The sequence below is a fragment of the Mustela lutreola genome, chromosome 8, assembly GCF_030435805.1.
Source record: "Mustela lutreola isolate mMusLut2 chromosome 8, mMusLut2.pri, whole genome shotgun sequence".
NCBI classification, from domain to species: domain Eukaryota; kingdom Metazoa; phylum Chordata; class Mammalia; order Carnivora; family Mustelidae; genus Mustela; species Mustela lutreola.
The window spans coordinates 90,023,713-90,046,207 of NC_081297.1; the positions used below are offsets into that span (position 1 = coordinate 90,023,713).

General features: G+C 35.6%; 1 protein-coding gene across 5 annotated transcripts in view; it reads right to left on the bottom strand.

Moving 5' to 3' along the window:
• The window catches only part of PIK3C2G (phosphatidylinositol-4-phosphate 3-kinase catalytic subunit type 2 gamma), a 354,883-nt gene that overhangs the window by 69,424 nt on the left and 262,964 nt on the right, over positions 1-22,495 (bottom strand). For all 5 annotated transcript variants that reach the window (XR_009356772.1, XM_059185937.1, XM_059185939.1 and 2 more), the window contains exon 26: positions 18,139-18,248. Coding sequence is in view for 4 of the 5 variants with exons in the window: in XM_059185937.1 (XP_059041920.1) it covers positions 18,139-18,248 (110 nt within the window). In the remaining variant the exon portion in view is untranslated. The remainder of the gene's footprint in view (positions 1-18,138; positions 18,249-22,495) is intronic.

Below are 22,495 nucleotides of genomic sequence, written 5' to 3' on the forward strand. Positions count from 1 at the left end.
ATTAAAACATCATTCCGTTTTCTTTTGGAATAAAGAATTAGTATCCCAGGGCGCCTGGGTGGCTCAGCTGGTTAAGCGACTGTCTTCGGCTTCAGATCATTTATCCTGGAGTCCCAGGATAACAAATAAACAAAATCTTAAAAAAAAAAAAATTAGTATCCCAAACTGATAACATACTAACTTCTTTCTCTTATAAATAATTTGGTCTTTTTACCTGGATGCTTGAAGAAAGTTTCTTTTTCTTGAAAGTCCAATAGGTTTCTAAAATATGTTTCATGTTGGTTATTCTAGGTAATTTTGCCAAATATTCAATGTGTTTTAATGTAATTTCAAGCCTTTTGACTTCAGAAAATGTAATTATGATCCTACTAGTTATTAAAGTACTAAATAAAGGGCCATCTGGGTGGCTCTGTCAGTTAAACATCTGAGTCTTAATTTTGGCTCAGGTCATGATCTCAGGGTCCTAAGGTCAAGCCCTGCTTTGGGCAGCATGGAGCCTGCTTGAGATTCTCTTCCTCCCTCTCCCTCTGTCCCCTCCCAACCCTGCGCTATCTCTGTCTTTCCAAAATAAGTAAATAAATTTTAAAAAATATACTAAATAAATAATTTATTTGTGGTGCCATTTTAATATATTACTTCGGTTTTCTTTTTCAGGAAATTTCATTATGTATATATATGCTGGCTTTTCATTGCTTTTATTTAAAAGTCCTCCTTTTGTTCCTCTTTTTCTCTGGAGGCATCTGTTATATTGTCATGTTTATTCTGTGTTCCTTCTGGTTTGCTTTTAAAATTGTTTTCTTTTCCCAGAAATGAACCCACAACTCTATGGCCAATTAATCTTTGACAAAGCAGGAAAGAATATCCAAAGGGAAAAAGTCTCTTCAACGCATGTGTTGGGAAGACTGGACAGCAACATGCAAAGAATGAAACTGGACCACTTTCTTAAACTATACACAAAAATAAACTCAAAATGGATCAAAGGCCTAAATGTGAGACCTGACACCATAAAAATCCTGGAAAAAAACACAGGCAGTAACTTCTCTGACATTGGCTATGGCAACTTCTTTCTAAATCTGTCTCTTGAAGTGAGGGAAACAAAAGCAAAAATAAACTATTTGGACTTCATCAAAATAAAAATCTTCTATGCAGCGAAGCAAATAATCAGTAAAAGTATAAGGCAACCTATGAAATGGAAGAAAATATTTGCAAATGACATATCTAATAAAGGGTTAGTATCCAAAGCTGTATAAAGAGCTTATAAAACTCAACACCCCAAACCCAAATAACCCGGTTTAAAAATGGACAGAAGACACGAAGAGAAACTTTTCAAAGAATGTGTACATTTGGCCAATAGACACATGGAAAGATGCTCAACATCACTGATCACTAGGGAAATGCAAACCAAAATTAGAGAGCAATATCACCTCCCATCTGTCAGAATGTCTAAAATCAACAACACAAGGAACAACAGGCATTAGGGAGGATGTGGAGAAAGGGGAATCCTCTTGCACTGTTGGTAGGAATGCAGGCTGGTGCAGCCACTGTGGAAAACAGTATGGAGGCTCTTTAAAAAGTTAAAAATAGAATTACCCGATGGCCCAGAAATTACACTACTGGGTATTTACTCAAAGAATACAAAAATACTAACTGAAAATGATACATGCATCTCAATGTTTATGGCAACATTATCTACAATATCTACAATAACCAATTATGGAAAGAGCCCAAATGTTCATTGACTGATGAATGTGGTATATAAAACAGAGTATTATTCAGCCATTAAAAAAGAATGAAATCTTGTCAATTGCAGTGACAGATGGAGCTAGAAACTATTAAGTTAGAAAAAATAAGTCAGTCAGAGAATGATAAATGCCATACGATTTCACTCATATGTAGAATTTAAGAAACAAGCAAAGGGGAAAAGAGAGAGAGAGGCATTCCAAGAAACAGTCTTAACTATAGAGAACAATCTGACAGTTACCAGAAGGGAGGTGGATGGGGGGATAGGTTAAATAAGTGATGCGGATTAAGGTGTGCACTTGTGATGGGCACCAGGTATCGTATGGACGTGTTGATTTACTATAAATTAACTAACATTACACTGTATGACCTGCAACTATTATTACATGTATTTTACTAACTAGTATTAAATAAAAGCAGAAAAATGAAATTTAAAGAATTACATTTTCTTTTACTTTTCTTTCTTTCTTGGGTTCCATCACCTCATTTCTGAGTTTTTCTAATTGTGATATATATTTTTCTTTCAGGTCTTTATCATTGCCTTGATTTCTTTTATCTCAACTTGAAGTATAAAGATACAATTTCTTCCTTTGGTGGGAATGTCTTTCTGGCATACTTCATTGTAAGGATTTTGCTTTACATCTTATTTATTTCTCATTGTAATTTTGTATGACAGTCAAACATGATCCATTTGCTTGGTTATTTTGATATGAAATTTGCATTCCTGAAATTTCAGTAAGGAGTAGAAGGTCTTTGAGGGTCTGAAGCTCCCTTTTCTGTTGTTATAACACAGTGATAAAAAATGTCATTTCATATTTTCTGAGATATGATTCTTTTCCTTAGCCCCTCGCCCCCAATTTTTTCTAGACTTTGGTTTTCCTTTTCTCCTATGATCTTTCTCGTCTCATCTTGGAATATACACCTAGCAGTTTCTCTTTAGTGTAGAATTTTTTCCTGAAAGGAAGCTCCAGTTACCTTTGAAAGCTCATAAAGTGCTCTGACATTTTCAGATCTGCCACAGAAACCCTTGCCCATCCCAGTGAACTGGGATGTATAAAAATGCTTCCCAGTTTTAGCTGCTATTATGAGATTGGTCTGATCAGCTTTCCAGTGAGTACCTGTGGGGTCTTTGGATCCTGTTCTCAGGTCAGTCAGATGATCTATTGCTTCTTTAGCTTCTTCCGAGGACATGCTGATACACAGATCTTATAACTGAATTATTTGTCCTACCTGCTTATATTTTAAGGTTCTTGGGAATATTTTCTTGCATAGTTTTGTTGTAGATATTGCCCATAGTTTTTGAGTTTTGTTACCCTATTTGATATGTCTTTTTTACTTGGAAGAGACTCAGGAACATTAAAAAAGCTTGACTTGTTATAAAATATAATTCAAGCAACACAGTAAAATTGAAGTAAAATGGGAAAGGTTCCCTTCATCTTTCCTCCAGTACCACTCCCCCAGAAATAACCACTAGAAACAATCTGATTTTTTTTTTCAATTTGATATTATTATTATTTTTTAGCTTTCTTTTACTTTTGTGCAAACAGATAGGGACATATATATACAGTATCTTTACTCCTACTACATGCCAGGGGCTATTCTGGTATTGGGATATAGCAAAGAGTAACAGAAATTTCTCCCTTTATAGAGTTTATATAATGTGAAATTCAGACTATAGTGAGATAAACACTTAAAATTAAAGGATTTGAGAGAGTAATATATGCTATAAAGAACACTAAGATAGAAATTGTAGAGAGGGAACAAAAGGTAGGTAACGGTGTTGCAATGGGTCATCTCACTGAAAAGAGAGTTGAAGGATTGGACGCAGACCTTGATTTGTCAAACTTGTAGGTCATGGGGATTTCTGATGGAGGACATTCGAAGCAGAAACCACAGCTGGTCTAGAAACTCGGAGGTACATGGGTGACCGGCATTTGGCAGATGGCAAAGAACGGCAGACACAGTGAGGAAAGGAAGAATGGAATCAGGCAGTCAAAAAGAGCACCATTTTGTAAGGACTGTGATGTTGTGTGAGATAGAAGTAAAAAAGACAGGAGTCAAAAATCACAATTTACAGTGTTTTAATCTGCTATTTTAACTTAGCAATACATTTGGAAGAAAAATTTTATAGTAAATGGTACATAGTAAGTGGCCCCAAAATATCCATTGAATGAACAAGCTTTCTAATTCAGAACACTGACTTAGACCTATTTTTGAAGTGACCACACAATATCTGAAAGTATAGATGTACAGTCATACATCTAACCAATTTTTTTAGCGCAAAGACTATTCTTTCCTTACGGATTCAATTTTGTCCAATACTAAGCCTCTCTGTTTATGCCTAGGCCTGCTTCTGGCCTCTTCATTGTGTTTCACTTGTCATTTGTCCATTTCTGTGTCAACACTACACTTACTCAAAAATTGGAACTTACAATAAGTCTTGAAATCCACAAGCTCTTTTATCTTTTTCTTCTTTAGGTATTTTTTTTTTTTCACTATTTTAGGCCCTCTAATCTCCCAAACATATTCTATTTTTATTATTTTATTTAAATTCAAATTAGTTAACATATAGTGTGGTGTTGGTGTCAGGAGTGGAATTTAGTGATTCATCACTTACATATAACCTCCAGTGCTCTTCAAATGCTCCCAACCAATGCCCTCCTTAATGCTCATTCCCCCTTTAGCCCATATCCTTACCCAACACCTCTCTAGCTAGTCTGTTTGTTTCCTAAGTGTCTCTTATGGTTTGCCTCCCTCTTTGTTTTTATCTTATTTTATTTTTCCTTCCCTTCCCCTATGGTCATCTGTTTTATTTCTTAAAGTCCACATGCTTAAAATCATATATTTGTCTTTCTGACCTATTTTGTTTAGCATAATACACTCTAGTTCCATCTACATTGTGCCAAATGGCAAGATTTCATTCTTTTTGAATATATATACATATATATGTGTGTGTATATATATATATATACACATACACACAGACACATACATGCCACATCTTCTTTATCCATTCATGTACATTTGGGCTCTTTCTATAATTTGGGTATTGTTAATAGTGCTGATATAAACAATGGGGTGTCTGTGCCACTTTGAATTAGCATTTTTGTATCCTTTGGATTAATACTTGGTAGTCCAATTGCTGGGTTATAAGTTTGTTCTATTTTTAACTTTTTAAATTTATTTTTATTTTTTTAAATTTATTTTCTTTTTAAAAAGATTTTATTTATTTATTTGACAGACAGAGATCACAAGTAGGCAGAGAGAGAGGGGGGGAAGCAGGCTCCCTGCCAAGCAGAGAGCCCAATGCGGGGCTCAATCCCAGGATCCTGGGATCATGGCCCAAGCCAAAGGCAGAGGCATTAACCCACTGAGCCACCCAGGTGCCCCTTAATTTATTTTTAAATCTTATTTTATCTATTTATTTATTTTTAAAGGTCGTATTTGGGAGAGAGAGAGCATGAGAGAGGAGAGGTCAGAGGGAGAAGCAGACTCTCCGCCAAGCAGGAAGACCTTTGTCGGACTCAATTCTGGAACTCCAGGATCATGACCTGAGCTGAAGGCAGTTGCTTAACCAACTGAGCCACCCTGGCACCCTATTTTTAACTTTTTGAGGAACCTCCATACTGTCTTCCAGAGTGGCTGCACCAGTTTGCATTCCCACCAACAGTGCAGAAGGATTCTCCTTTCTCTGCATCCTCACCAACATCTGTTGTTTCCTGCCATTTTGACAGGTGTGAGGTGGTATCTTGTGGTTTTGATTTGTATTTCCCTGATGATGTGTAATACTGAGCACATGCTTTCATGTGTCTGTTAGCCATTTGGATTTTGCTTTGGAAAAGTGTCTATTCATGTCTTCTGCCCATTTCTTAACTGGATTATTTGTTTTTTGGGGTGTTGAGTTTGATAAGTTCTTTATAGATAAGTTCTTTATAGATCTAACCATTTATCTGATATGTCATTTGCAAATATATTCTTCCATAGAATCGGCTTATCAAGCTCACCCATACAAAAAGTAAATGTGTGGGGTTTTAAGTGGTATTGCATTGAAAGTGTAAATCAATTTGGAGAGATTTAACATCTTTACAATATTAAGAATGTACCCGGTAAGTATGGTTGATTTCTTCATCTAGTTAAGTCTTGCTTTACATCTCTCTTTACAAGTTTAGATTTTTTTCCCTGTGAAAGTTGTGCATATCTTTTGTTAGATTTATTCTCCAATTAAAAACATTTATGTCAATGGCAATTTGTAAATGTTATCTTTTCCTAAATTTTAACTAATATTTGATAAAATGTAAGTATTTCAAACTCTTATTGATTTTAACAATAATTCCATATTATCTTTTGAAATTTGTATGGACATAGTTATGCAGTCTGCAAAAATGATAGCATTTTTGTTACCTTTGTACTGCTAAGATCAATGTTAAAGCAAAGGGGTGATAGCAAGCATTTTTGTTTTGCTCCTGATTACAAAGAAGTTTTCAGTGCTTTGCCATTAAGTATAATGTTTTCTGTTCAGTTTTAGCTAAGGACATTCCTTTCTATTTCTGGAGTTTTTGAGAAACAAACTACTATTTTTCTATTATTTAATATAAACTATTATATATATTATATATTATTGTATATAATCTAATATAAACTATTATTTATTTTGAGAAAAAACTACTATTTTCCATATCTTTTGATCATATAAAATTTCCCCTTTAATCTTTTTTACTACAGAGTCTTGACTTTTTACCTTGTAACTACTTACTTTACTGAATTCTTTTTATTCCATTTTTTTAATTCTCAAAGATTATTTTATTTGTTGTCTTATTCAAATGGAAAATAACAATATAATAAAACTTAAACATAGGGGTTTACTTATCAATATAAAGGCATTATTATCTTTTTTCCTGACATTAATGGGAATGCTTATAATCTTCCACTTTTTTTTAAAGTTTTTTATTTATTTATTTGACAGACAGAGATCACAGGTAGGCAGAGAGGCAGGCAGAGAGAGAGGAGGAAGCAGGCTTCCTGCTGAGCAGAGAGCCCGATGCGGGGCTCGATCCCAGGACCCTGGGATCATGACCCAAGCTGAAGGCAGAGGCTTTAACTCACTGAGCCACCCAGGCGCCCCTAATCTTCCACTTTTAAAAGTATGATGTTTATCTAAGTTTCCTTCTATTTGAGCTAACTAAAATTTTCTAAGAGGAATGGATGTTGAATATAATTAAATAGTTCTTTTCTGGGTTGGCATTTATCAAAGTTATCATGCAATGCCTTTTTTAAGACTGATCTGCCATGTCCTCAGTGTTAACAATGTAGTTCAATAATGTTTAATAATTTTCTCCTCAATTTTATAAAGCTTCAAACCCATTTATCTTGTTCTGGTATTAGACTCTTTAAAATAAATTCCCAAATTTTCCATTAATATACACCGATTTAAGTCAAAATTTGCTAAGAAAGTTAAAATATGACTCTGATCATTATTCATTTCCACAGTGTTCATGTTTCTAAAGATACTCTTTGACTTTATGAATTTTATGGGTTTATTGTGTAATATAAAACATTATTTTCTTTTCTCATTCATAGTTTAAAGAATGAAGATAATAATAGTAGTATGAGTACAATGTTAATCATGATTTATGGATACTCACCCATTCATGCATTCATTTAATGAATATTTACTGAACATATTTTATGTGTTGAAGTGGAAACTCCAGGGTGACAGCATGTACTCACTTCTCATGAAGATCAGCTGTGAACCCCAAGGCCTAAGTTCCGATGTACTCACCTTCACAAAGGTGAGTGGTGTCCATGAGGTGTCCATGCCTTATTCTTATATTGTCCAACAGTCGAGGTGAAGGATGAACTTTTATGATAAGCCTATAGTTTAGGGTAGACTTTCACCTAAATCGGTCTCCTATCTCATGGGTGACAGATTTAACAGGTCAGATAAAACAGCGCTGTTAAATATAACCCAATTTGGGACTGGGGACTAAGAGTAGTAGGTTTCAGGCCTCTGCAAGGATCTGATTTATGCAGATGGTAGTCCTGTGATTTATTTTGTTTAATAGCAGCATCAGCAGGATTATATTTTGTAGTATCCTCATATTACAGGTTCAGAGCAGCAGTTGGAAGGACCCAGATCTTAAATTTCTTAGAGAAAACCTCCAGATCATACTGATAAACATTCTAACTCCCTGCCAGGCACTGTTCTATGTGCTGGAACATAGAGGTAGACAGAAATCAGATTTCTGCCCTCAGGGAGTATATATCCTTTGGCAAGGACTGCACTGAACGCCTTATGTTAATCTTTTCATCCTTATAGGAAAGCAAAGAATTGTTTCAGCAATAGATTTAAAAAAACAAAAAACAAAAAAGGTTAATTGAATACGAGAATTTCAGCTCATGTTTATCTGATTCCCAACTCTTTGCTCTCATTGTAGATTATTTATAACAAATAGTCTTTCAACTTTGACTTAGCCAACAAATAGATTTAGCATGCAATTCTTAGGAGGAATAAAGGCACTAAAATAAATAAAAATGACCCTTAGGAAAACATTTAACAGTATTTTTTATAGTCAGGGAACATAGTCCAAAGGGTTATACAGTAACCACAAGATCTTAAGCCTTAGATCCTATCTTAAAAATGTGTATAAAATTTATTCTGCTTCATAACGTATTCACCTTTTCATATGACATCAGTATTTTAAATTGCTTATCATTAGAAGCAACTGCTACTAACAGGTTTCCTAGCTATGTGTATGTGTGAATGAGCAATTGAGTTTATCAGTCTTGGAAAACTGGGTTGAATCCAGGAGGTCTGATCTTCCACATCAGGTTCAACATACAGACAGAGAACAGTAGTGTCTTTTTTTTTTCTTCCTCAGATTAAGTGTTGTAATATTTTTTGAACTCGCATTTATATTAATATGTGATTGTGAGGGACAAAAATTTTTCACTGCTTTGTAAGCCACATCAGAATAACCACTGAGGAGAGGTGGAACGGCAGTTGAGAGAGTTTCTGAGGCAACAGGATGGAAATTTCAAGAGCATTATTTCTATTGCTGAAGTTGTTTATAACATTTTGTGGTTTGATAGAATACCTGGTTTACTAGTCAATCTCTTTAATAGTCTGAGGGAAGTATTTCTCAAAAGACTTTATCTGTGAAGGAATTTGCATAAGAACATTCTTATTTTACCACTGACTCTGTAATTTTATCATATATATATAGAAGAGTTTCAAGTGACTCATACTCCCCATGAACGAATTACTTCATCTAACCTCCAAACTTCATTTTTGTTGTATTGACTTTGCATGTGTGATAAACACACTACTTTTTTTTTCTTTTTATATTAGAGTTAGTGATGGAGTGTCCAGCTTTGTGAGTCATTTTTACAATTCAGAGGGAACAATGACTTAATATAACTTTATCGCAATTTCTTTTATTCCATGAAGAAAAATAATAGTTCAATGTTGAATCTGTAATCTCTGAAATATCTGCCCAACACTTTCTCATACTTAAGTCTGTAAAGTGTGCTACCAAGGTAATTCCTACTTGGTTCTAAGTTTATACTGGAACAAAAAGTATTCAAACCCATATTTTTTACCCCAAAACCCAATACCATTATGAAGTGAATTCATGAATAATCTTTGCTGATGCATCCTTGACATATAATTAAAAAAAGTTCCTCTCTGTGCATTTTTTTTTTTTAAATTCAAGATTGTCTGACATAAAAAGAGATGATGGCCTTGGCTGCACATGTATATACACGTGTGAACACAAAAAGTTAAGCTTCATGTTCTAACTTTTTTTTTAATGTTCAGTTAGCCAACATCATGTTCTAACTTTTTAAATAAAATAGATACTATGAAAGAATATCTCATGTTAATCCTTCTGGCTTTGATGTCCTGGTACCCTAATTTGAGATACATGGTTATAAGCATTTAGGTATTTTCTTGTTAAACATTTAGATATTTGGATATTTTCTTACCATATTCTTTCACCTAACCTGAAGACATTAGTTAAAAAACATCTGAGATTATCAGAGTATTAGGAGTTTCACATGTAGGATTTTTTACCATGTGAGAAATTACCATGTGATTTTGCTTAAGGTCCTAGAAAGAGCATGCAATAAATCAATTTTGCTCTATATTGAACTCACTTATTAGTTCTGCCTGTGATCTCAAGAAAGTCAATTAGCTTCCAAGAGACTCAGTTGTTTCATCTATAAAACATAGGTGACGACTAAACCATGCCCATCCCCCAGGACTATTGGTAGAATTGAATTAGATAACATATGAAGAGTAATTGGAAATAGAATAATATAATGAAAATATTATTTCAGAAAGCTTACTATCAAATATATAAAGAAATGAATATATATGAGCCCCAAAGGTAGCAAACTACAGATAGCGGGATACAAAAGAAAACAAACGTGCAGATTTATGGTTTTTTGGAAAATGACTTGTGGTAAACTCTTGAAATCCAGAAAAGAGAAATTAGGTAACGGTTAAAACAAGGGGTAGCTTTAGGTTTATCATTCTTTCTTCTTTTTATTTTTTTTCTCTTTCTTCATTGTTTAGAACTTGGCTTACAACAAACAAACAAACGAACAAAATAAAAAAACCAAGACACCAAAAAACAAAAAATGAAAAAAACTGGTTTTCCAAGCTAAAGTTTGAAGCCTGCAAAGTTTATCTACAAGGTTAGCGAGCCTTATGTAAATGTCATCACAAGCACCTAACTCTGCATACAAACAAGAATTCTAGGCTCCATGGTCTTGACTATTACTAAGTAATTCTTTTACTTTCTTAGGGAGGCTACTTAGAAAAACCAACCAAATCGGAACAAATGGAAGAAAGGGACTAGAAAAATTTGATGGACTGGTCTTATTATGTGTGAGTATTAGGCCAGTGAAATGATATTCCAGGTTTCTATTCCCACTGACCACTCCCCAAAGCCAGCTTATTTTATTGATGGTATTAAACTGAAATCTTACACAAAGCAGGAAAATAAATCTTAACATGCAATAATATAGAAAAATCAATAGTGATAAATGGTGCCATAATTAAGGTAATAAAAATCTTTAAAATGTGAAAAAAAATATATTTAAAAATAAGAAATGACTTGAGTTGTGTGTAACTCACAGGGTGAGGACAGGCTGATGGAAGTCTCCATTGTGGGGTTAGCAGCTGTTGTGAAATAGCGCCATCTGGTCTACTCATCTTTTGTAACTAATGACTTCAGGCACTGTTGGTGGGTACATTGAACTTTCCAAATGCTCTTAACCTTTAGACTGATAGTCTCCCGAAGAGTTAAAGTATCTTTTTTAAAAAGCTAATAGCTAAGGTGTATCATGACTTGATATTTAGAGAAATAGGGCAAATTCTCAGTGTACCATATATAAACCCAAAACAGAGACTTTCCTATTGCAGAAATTTAGAAAAGCCAGCAAGCTATCCAACATTGTAATGAGTAATATTTCTGAAATATTATTTCAGAGTGTGACTGGGTCATGCAACTTATGATATACAGTATTATAAAAGGTATTATACCTGCAGTTCAAAAAGTAGTTTATAAAGTCAATTTAGTTCAGATTTATATATATATATTTTAATGGGAGACTCACAATGAAAAGGAAACTTCCACATGTTTGAATTTGCATTTCTCTTTGAAATTTGCTTTCCTAATTTAGGGGAAGTTGGACATCGTGATTGTTAATTCCTCCAGGTTCTATTGTTTTGTTTGTTTTTCTTGTGAGCATTTATTTCTGTGGATATCAGCGGTTCACCTAAGGCAAAGGAAAACTTTGACCCATGTTTGTGGGAGTACAATAATCCATGAGATAACAATTTACAAAGTATTAAAATAGCATCGAGAAAATTTAATGATGAAAGAATCCAGGGATCTGCATCCGTGACCCATATTTTCTTTCTCAGTTTTGAAGAGAATCAGACAAAAGGCCACTGAACTGTGTTTTGAGACATATGAGCACAAAGAGTCTCATCTCGCCCTGTAGCCATGAAAAATAACTAAGGATGAATGACAGAAACACTGGAAGGTTCTGGCATTGTGTCTGCACACCGTAGGTGGCTCACAGACTGGCACTGTTAAGAGGAGTCCAGGAGTACTCTTTCCAGATGTCACCAACATTTCCAGTGGCATTATAGTTGTTCTTGTTGGGACAGTCATCATGCCTCCTCTGCATTTTTGAGAGGCCCCTCATAACTAAGATTGTTCTCTCTAAAGCTCAAAGTTCAGAGAATAAACTCTAGGCTGTTCTTTGTCAAGGGGTGGCCCATGATAGATATAAGGATGGGCAAGAGAATCCATGATGGCTTTGTGTGAAGGATCCTGTACATTTGGGACAAATGCAACTAGTTAAGTCAAGTAGACTGTCTCGCTCCAGAATTTAGACTGGCGAATACTGGTCAATGGGCAAAGAGGTAGAGTAAACAGAGTAGAAGGTCTTTGTTTCCACCGGAAACTAGCCAGGTCCCATAGGTTTCTGAGCTTTGTTAGGTTATAGTTTGAGTCCATATATATACCCTTTCCTCTAAGGATATTGGATAGAATCTCTGGTTCTTGCTACCAAAATACTCACTAATGCAAATATATATATATATATATATATATATATATATATATATATATATATTTAAGTTTGGTGTTTTGTGTTTTGCTTCAAGTTGTCTTCAGTTTTAGCTGAAGAGCAGGAGATCTTACACTTACTAAACAAAAGAATCTGTGTGGTGGCCAAATGGAATATCTGGGAATACATGAAAAATTTCCTCTCACATTTTTGGAGCAGAAAATGGATGAAGTAAAAAGCATGATCTGTATTTGGGGAGGGAGGTAGGCAGGGAAGTTTATGCTTAATGATCCCAGTCTGGTCTGTGAAATAGGTTATCTGTTTCTAAGGACAGCTAACCCGAGGTTTAAAAGTGATTGAAAATTCTAAAATAACCCATTCGGACAGCATTTTAATGGATCGTTGCTTTTGTTGCCTAGCAGTGGGCTCTGCAGAGATATTACATGAGAGTATCAATTTCAGGAACAGAGTCATGAGACTTTCTTGATCCTGTTCAACAGCACTTGGCTATAAGGTGAGTAGAAAAAAGTAAGGGAAGCAGAGAGGGGAGTTGGCAGTCCTTTGAAAAACCTTTGTGTCCAGTAAACCAATTTTATTCTTATTCTCATTTTCCTCTAAATACCATTAAATGTAATACAATTTTTAAGGCCATGTGGAGTATAGTGTCTTTGGAAACTCTCATGATCAGTTCTTAACCCGGACTGTGAATACCCAAGAATAAGGTAGGATCCTATATTGTTCATAAATTGAGTACTCTCTTGGAGAGGCAGTAAAAGCCATTTCTTTCTTTCAAGTCTCAAACAATGTCAAGAGGGCAGCCTCTTAATGCTAATACTGCAGTTGGGACTAGGGTACTTAAGGAGCCACACATGCTGTGTCTCAGATGACTCAGTCCTCATTCATGACCCAGATCTGTGAGCTTGGTGGTGGTAGTGGTGGAGGGCAGATTTTCTTATCTTATTTTTATTTCTACCTTATAGTAACAACAGAATAAACAGTGGCATAAAGCATTTTTAGCCCATCAGAAAAAAGAAAACAAGGCCTTTAAATATACAGGAGCACTCATAAGTATATTAAAAGAGTTAATACCACTTGCTGAAGTACCAACATTAATGCTAAAGCCATTACATAACTTCATTTCTCTTTTAGTAAATTATGTGCACGTCTACACTTCAAGTACCTCCCTAAGTTCTGAAATCCATGTGATTAAGATAACAATATTATTTACATAGAAAAGTAAACAAGTGCACATAATTTCTAACATTTATTTTAATCATGTGGATCATGCCATTTGAATTTCTACTCTTGTTTTTAATTTTTCAGGCTTCTTTTAGTATATATGCTGCCGAAGCGAGCACTTTCAGGCTTCTTTTATAAAGTCACTCTATACATTAAGTTTTGACAAAAGAGATATTCTACAATCAGTTGTAAAAATTTTAAGTAATTTAAAAAAATGGTTAAGAATTACAGTCATGGTTAATTGAGGTTTCTTGAATCTCCGGAACAGGTTCTTCACCCGGTTGTGTGATAGAAAAGATCCTCAGCACTTGATTTACATTTGCTAACCAAGGAGTTTAGAGAACAGGTTGAAAGGCAAACTCAAAACACATTAAATCGTATCTAAAAATAAAGGTGTATGATTGAGATTATAAGATAAAATATATTACTGAGACAGACTCTTAGAAGTTAAAGGGAGAGTGAGTCTCATGCTTCCGTGAGAGAAATCTCCTTTCTCCGAGCAGAAAAGGGGAAAACAGAGAGAGAGGTTCAAGGCATCTGGTCAGGGGCCAAAACAGAAAAAGGAAAGAGAGTGACTGTTTTTTGAGTCATTAGTCAAATTACCCCATGGTGGTCCCCCAGGGCAGCAATTATAGCAGATCTTAAACAAAACTTCCAGGGGGCATGGCCTGCAATCCCTGTACCAACAGATGAAAGATTACTCCAAACTTTGCTGTGAAAGAGAGCAGAAAGCAAAGCGGTCAACGCTCCAAGGCAAGACACTTTGCTCTTTATTGGTCCTTCAGGATAATCACAAATCCTTATCACAGTTTCTCAAGCACGTGATGTGTGACAAGGGGGTCTTAGCGGGAATTAGAAGGAGCTATTTACAGGAAAGATACGATATGCTAATCTGCCTGTTCTATGAGTTCTGCTAAACACAGCCTAAGGGACAATGCATACATCCGCCAGACCACCATGAGGCTGTTTGGGCTAAGGAGGCTTCAGGGAAGGCAACTCTGTGGCTTTCCAATGGCAGAGTGGTCCCGCAGGCCTATGTCCTCTGAAACCTTCCCTCACCCTCATCAGCTTCTGTGTTACATTTTAGCAAGATGTATGTATGGCTGATTTTCTGCTCTACATGAACCCCCCAAATGGCACAGAGATAACAGTACTGGGAAGGGACATCTGTCCTCCATCAATGCTAGGGATAGTCAGAATGTGAGGATTATTTCCTGAGAAAAGATCTACTTTGTTCAAACTGTAGCCAGACTGGGCTCTAAGGATACTTTAGAAAACTATGGTCTGAATTATGAACCAGCCTATCCCAAGAGCCTGCATATGAGAGAGATGGTTTTCATCACAAAGCATAGAATTTAAGACTCCACACACTGGAGCATAACCCCCTGGATACATATTGTGGTTCTCTCTACAGCTGGCTATATCCTTTGGCAAATTACTTAGCATCTCTGGGGTCTCAATATCCTAATCTAAAAATATACATTAAAATGATATTATCTCACAGATGTGTTTTGATGATGAAACAAGTTACCATATAAAAAAGCACTTAGAATAGGGCCTGACACATAAGAAGTACCATGTTAAATGTTAACCATTGCTATATAACATTTATACACTTAATGTTTGATGTTTACATTGCATTTTCTGTTAAACTTTTAAATATATCTTAAGGGGAATAAAACTTGTTTCACATTCAGATATATTTGAAAGTGGAAAAATGGGAATATGTTCCTGGTTTTACTTGGAAGAAACTGGTATAACCAACCAGTATATTGGGGTGATATACTAGACAGCATGTAATTAACTAATAAATTAAGTATAGCAGGAAATAGTACATGTTCCATAGAACTGTAGAAGAAAAGACTAGTCTCTACTACAATAATCTGAAAAGGTTTCATGGATGAGGGTACAAATGGTCTAGGATCTCAAGGGATAGGTAGAACTGTAAGATCAGACTCCCCTCTCTATCCCAGTAATTTTATGATTTCTTGGAAGCACTTCTTATTCATTAAACAGACAAAAGAAGAATGAATGTATACTGAGAAAGTAACCTACACAGAAGAGGACTCATTTGGGAATTATGGAGGTGGGGTGGATAAACCTTGATAAAGACAATCAGATCATAAGGTTCTGAAAAGTAAGAGATAGGAAATGGCGAGTCAAAGACAATTATTGAACAGAGAAATGATGTGCCCTTATTTAGGTGACTAGATGCTTTTCAAGTCTGCAATGGAGAAAAAGTTTTTTATCATAAAGTTGAATAAAGAAGTTTAATTAACAGAACATACTATATAACATCTGAAAGTGAGAAAATTGGCCTGGCAGAGATATGCAGGCAGGATAATGAGGTCTAGCTCACTGCCAGGAGATTAGTGGCTTAAGATCTGCTTCCTATATTAGTTCACAATATCTTGACTAGGAAGAGGAGATAAGTCAATGTAGGCAAGCTCATCCATATCTAAATCATCCATATTCTCTCTTTACAGATCTGGATGTATCAGTTGAAGTCAGGAAATGTGGAGGGTTGGAACTCTGGCAGAGAGATAAAGCATATCTACATTTTTCCTGTGGCTAGGGCCTGAAAGAGTTTTTCTTCCTCCATATATAGTTTTGTTCTTTTCTTCCTTTGCTTTAAATGATAGTAGGGACTCTTTGTAAATTATCTAAATAATGACACATCAAACACAGGCTTCAGCCTGATCACGTTTCCAGGCTCTACCTTTTCTGGACCTCTCCATGTTCCTCCTCTGTCTCCCCCCTGCTCCCACTGACATGTCAATCATTGTGCCTGTTGTGCAGCAGCTCACTTTAAAGAAAGGCATCCCACTCAGATCCTAATGGAATAGACTGAGGGGGCTATTTTTGGTACCATGTGAACTTAGGATGGAGTTAACTGGATTGGGGGTGAGCAGCTAGAATGAAAGTCTGCTGATGAGATTCCAGAGCTCGCTGTTTTGAACTCCAAACGGCATTCCAGGCTCTGGGACCAAAGACCTTCTACTCTTCCCGAGGCAGGTTGTCAGCCTTTCCCTGGGATTTCTCACACAAATCCTCCGTCCCCATTAGTTGAGGCAACTTGAGAGTTCCTTATCCATAAAACAAGGGATCTGAAATACTTAACAAAAATCTTCAAGGTAGTGTCTTTGGCCACAGATGATTGTTAACTAATACACATAGCTTTCTAAGTGGACATAAGCAAATGCTTCTTTCAGAGATAACTTTTACTATTAAAGGCATTTTTAAAGACTCAAAAAAACCCCTACCAGACTCCACTAAAGAGTCTCTAATGATAGAATTTCAGAAACAAATTAGGTAGCAGAAAGGTATATTTTTGGCAAGGGGTCTGCCTGGTGTTCCTTAATTATATTTTTTAGTTTCCAGTATTGAATGTTGAAAAACCCTAGACCAGGGAATTAAAGTCCTAGCAAGGGGTCCTAATCCTAGCTCTGTTTCTTACTACTACTTTAATTGTGGGCAAGACATTTAATTCTTTGAATCTGTTTCCTCATTTGCATATTTTTTGTCAGAATAAATAAGGGCACTTCCAGTTCTAGTATTCTATAATTATGCCATATTGCTTCTACTTGCTCACAATTGCAGCTTATCAATTAGAGTTCACAAAACAGGGATTCTTTGCAGAAGGGAAATTCATCAAGTATGTAGGATGTCCCAATTAGTTCTCATTATTTCATTGTAATAGAGAGTTCTCACTACACATTCTGGAAGGGTAGGGGGAGAAAAAGTAATAATTGGGTGGGATTTTAGTGTAAATACTGTTTTCCTCAGAAGGACAAAGCATACATCCATTAAAAAGAATATAATTTGTATTAATAAATTTCTGGTTAAAATGATCAGAGCAATTAAAAATAGACTCAAATAAGATTCAATATTAAGAAGTTATAGGTAAGAGCACTGTATTTCTCTACTTAAACTATTTACTATGATAATAATTGTGGCTAACACTTATCGAGTACCTAAAATTTGCTAGCAATTATGCTATCCATTCAAAGATTTAAGTTCAAAGGAATATTCTATTATCAAGTGCACCACCTTTTTGACAATGATTTTGAGTCCAATAAATATTCACTGTATTCTGCCCAGACTCTTACTTTGATGTGCATTAGTGTTTTCCCAGACTTGCTTAATAAAAAATAGATTAAAAATAGAAAATAGTTACCAAATATTCCAGTATTTGTACTGCCTTAGAGATGAAAGTAGCAAGTCCGTATCTCATCGTAAGTCTCTTTTCCTAAATTATTTTCCTGGACATAGTTCAAGTAGAACAACCAATTTATTTATGTCAGCCTTGCTCTCTTTAGTGACCTCGTATTGACCAGTGTTTTAGATGAAGAGGCTGGGTAGCAAACAATAGCATGCCACAGAAACACTGACTAAGGCCTTCCGCTCCACATTCACATTTCTCCCTTTCCATCCCCTCAGAAAGAAGACACAGGATAGTTCTAGATATGACAGCTTTATACCAATGATTGTTCACTCTGAAATCATCTCAAACGTGAAACCCGTATCTGTGGCCCTTGAGCATATGCACACTCATACATTCACAGCTAATCTTACTTGGTAAAATGACTTGTTGCTTCCAGTTCTGTGTCTTGTGGACGAAGATTATTATACACGTATTTCAGGTCTTGGATTCCACTCAGCTCAGGCAATCCTGCATGTAGCATCTTAGCAAAGCAAACAAAACCAAAGCAAAAAATTCAGAATAAATCTAAATAAAATCTTACTTAGTTAAGTTTGGTTAAGCTTACTTGGTTAATTCTACAAATACATATAAACTTAAACTTAACATAACAGTGTCTTTCAGTTTGTAAATATTAATGGATATAATTCATGTTTTTTTTTAACTTCTTGTGTTTGCTAACAAAAGCAACAAAACAGTAATAAGAAGAACCAATAAAGTTGTCAAAGTGCTTGCAGATTAATAATTTAATTTGATCTTCACCATAAACCAGTGAAGTAAGATTATCCTCACCCTGTCTTCTTGTAGAAGAGGCATATTCAGCACTGGACGGTAGAATAATTAGGATTCTAGTGTCAGAATTTCTGTACCTACTATGTAAAATCTGAATAATCATGAAAAGAATCTCTTAAGCTCTTGAAACTCCATTTCCTTTTTAAAAGTAGAGATAAGAATACCTAACATGTTCTACATCAATCAAATGACTTAATGAATAAGAAAAAGCTTATTCTTATAAATTGTTACACAAAATTATATTGTAATACCCATTTTAAAGAAGAAAAACTTAATCCCCCAAAAGTGTAAGTGGGGTGTCCAGATCAAATGGTGTAGAAGTACAGAGTGTACAACTCATCCCTATGTTTCATGAAAGAATGTAAGATTCTTTCATGACTATGTGACTCATACTCTAAGAACACAATTTTTCCTAGTTAAGTGGTGATTCTATCTGTTAAAAATTATTAAAAAGGGCACCTGGGTGATTCAGTTGGTTAAGCAACTGTCTTCGGCTCTGGTCATGATCCTGGAGGCCCGGGATGGAGTCCCATATTGGGCTCCCTGCTTGGCAGGGAGTCTGCTTCTCCCTCTGACCTCTGCCCTCTCATGCTCTCTCTCTCAGTCTCTCTCTCTCTCTCTCAAAAATAAATAAAATATTTTTAAAAATTATTAAACCAAAGAAGTAAAGATAGAATTATACAAAGTCTCATATATTTATTTTCCTGCCAACACTTGGAAACATACTGTGTTTATATTATAATGTGGACTGAAGGGATAATACTCTTTTTTAATTATAGGCAAAAATAAAGAAAATGTTTTTTGAGAAATAAAGAAAATGTTTAAATCTGAAATTTAAACTTTGAAAAAGAAGAAGAAAGAGGAAGAGCATGAGGAGGAGGAGGAGAAGGAGGAGAATGTCAACAGTACCTTCATGACTAAGATGATAAACTATTTCCCGCTCTGGAATAGAGGCACTCTTACTGTAGTGGGAAGTTAAGAACAATGCTATTAATGCTAAAAATAAAGGGTAAAGTGAGAATAGGTTTAGGAAGGATGGGTGAATTGTGATTGACTTGATGAAGTTCAAGTGTGGAAAAAAAATGGATTTGAAACTGTTTTCCTTTCCTACTGTCCCCACCCAGGCAGAGGCAACAGCATATATCCAGGAGAGAAAGACATCTCTTTCATTAGTTCACAAAAAGAATTCCAGAAGAGCTTCTAGAACATAAGATCTCAAGATATAGGCCTAAAGAGGTGAGTAGGATAGGATCTTTTAGCAATATAAAAGTTTTGTACTTTATCCTAAAGTCAAGACAGCTCTTTTGGTATTTTTAAATGGGCCTGAAAATAATTGAACTGTGTTTTAAAAATATCATCATTGTTATTTATGGAAAGTGTATTAAAGGGAGGCCAAATAAAAGACTAAAGTATGAGAATGTTTAGGAACAAAGAAAAAAGATAAGTTACTGGATTTTAAAGATAAATAGGAAGTCGAGTTGGGTGATAAATTGTATATATTTGGAGGGCTGAGTAGAATCTAAAGCATATAGCTTTAAATACAGATTTGAGAGTCGTTAACATATAAATGGTAATTAAAACCATGAAATGGATCAGGTAGTCTTGGAAAGTTGTTAAGTGCTTCTCCTCATGGATGATCAAAATTCATGATATCTAATTTTGAGCAAATTCTCTTCTCCCATAAACTTTTTCCTGTTTTCCTATTTCCTTTTTCCTATTTCACAGCACCATTTAAACTGCCACCAATGTCCACCTACCACGAACTTCATATCCTCTTGATTCCCTCTTCTTCCTGACTCCCAATGTCAGATACATTATTCTCCAAAAACCACCTCAATAGTCTCTTGTATTCATTCCCTTTCCCACTGGAATTACTATCCTCACTCAGCTCCTTGTCTTCATTTTCTTAGATAACTTGAATAGCCTTTTTCTAGTTCTCTAATCCCTCTCTTTCTACTTATATAACTTGAGTTATCTGTTTTAAGTCCGAGATAGATGATGGTACTCTCTTCACTAAAAGCAAAGAAACTTTGAGGTTCTCAGGTGTCTATATATCAAAGTCCAAAATCCCCATTCTGGTCATAAATGCCTTTTATAATCTAACTGTTATCTGTCATTTCATCAATTGCTATCTAGGTCTCCTTTGTACTACAGACTAGTACATTTGATTACCTCTATTTCCAACACATGTCATGCGCATGCTCTTTGAGCTTCCACACATACTTAAATGTTTCTCTCAATCAAGATTCCTTTCCTTTCCCTCCTTATCTACTGAAATTCCTTTTGAAAGTGCAGCTTAAATATGTCTCTCTTCTTGAAGCACCACAGATTTTCTTGATATGATTTAATTACTGCTTTCTTTGCACAGTAATGCAATCTCTGTCGCACCGCTTTCAAGTACTGTTTTGTTCACTTATATGTTTATCACATTCACTCTGAAGCCCTTTGAGGACAAGAAATGAGTTATTTGATGTTAAATTTTTAATATTGCCAAGCACAGAGCCTTGCAAATAGAACTTAATGTCTGTGAAGTAATACGTGTATGCATGCGTGAATGAGCGAGTGAATGAATGAAGGAATGAATGAAAAAAATGTCTGGCCTTATAGGGTACTAAAAGCCTAGAAATAGCAAGTTCAACCCTGACTTTTAAATTTAAAATCGACCATAGAGAGGTATATTCCCAGCAGCAACTACAGTCTAGATTAGGCTTTATCTTTTCAGTTTTGTACTTAGAGTTCTAGAGACTCTGACAGTCCATCTGCTAAGAAGAGGCTACTTACCTAGGCCTGAATTGCTTTGCTTTCTGGTTTCTCTGGATACTCAGAATTCACACCTGCTTGCTTATAACCCCATCAAATATTTTCTTGGGAAGTACACTCTGTGCTTACTACTTCTTCTCCCCAAACCCCCATTGTACACCGACTACCAAGTTCAGATGGCTTCAAAGTAGATAAACCCAGTTCTCTCCTTGTTATGTGGTTGATTAAAGGTAACAAGTGCAAACTTTGCCTCTGTTGAGAGAGGAGACTTTGAGTATTGTGACCCTGCCATCAGAGTAAGGACAACCTCATTTTGGGGTCCACTTAGTCATGTCAGTTCTCTGACTCACATAGATGTGGTTCAAGTACCTCTTAGCCTAGGGTAATAACTTTAATTGGAGCAATAAGAAAAGGAAACGGTGGCTAGGCTAGTATAGGTAATGAACAGATACAGGTGATAAACAGATAAGTTCCTTTTTTAAAAAAACTATTTTATTAACATATAACGTATTATTTGCCCCAGGGGTACAGGTCTGTGAATCATCAGGCTTACACATTTCATAGCGCTCACCATAGCACATACCCTCCCCAATGTCCATAACCCAACCACCCTCTCCCTACCCACTTACCCCCCAGAAACCCTCAATTTGTTTTGTGAGATTAAGAGTCTCTTATGTTTTGTCTCTTTTCCAATCCCATCTTGTTTCAGGACAGGAAGACTTGTAAAGTTTCAGCTTCTGTTCTCCTCCTACTAAGTCCAAAGCTATTTTGATAGTTATGCTTAGGGAAGCAGACACACTTTGCCACCACATAAAACAGTTAGAAAGATTTCTTCTGGGAAATATCTGATATAATAATGGGTGTGATAAACATTTTAAACTGGGTGAATGGTCCCTGTGTTCTTTGGGAGCCTTCCATAATAGCTGATATTGATTTTTTAATGAGAGAAAAGCTGATGAAATACAGGCTTTTATGTTAGTGAATTCAGCCAGCAATACTCTTGGGTCTCCTATAGATGTTTTGCTTTTAAGCAAGATGGGAATTCCGTGGATTATTTTTTCCCTGCTTCTCCCAGGGGTAAATAAAAAGGACTGTGGATATCTGGAAATATGCTGCTCTCAACAATGGATGGGCCATTAACTCCAATACTAGACTCACCGAACACTTGTGACTCATAAT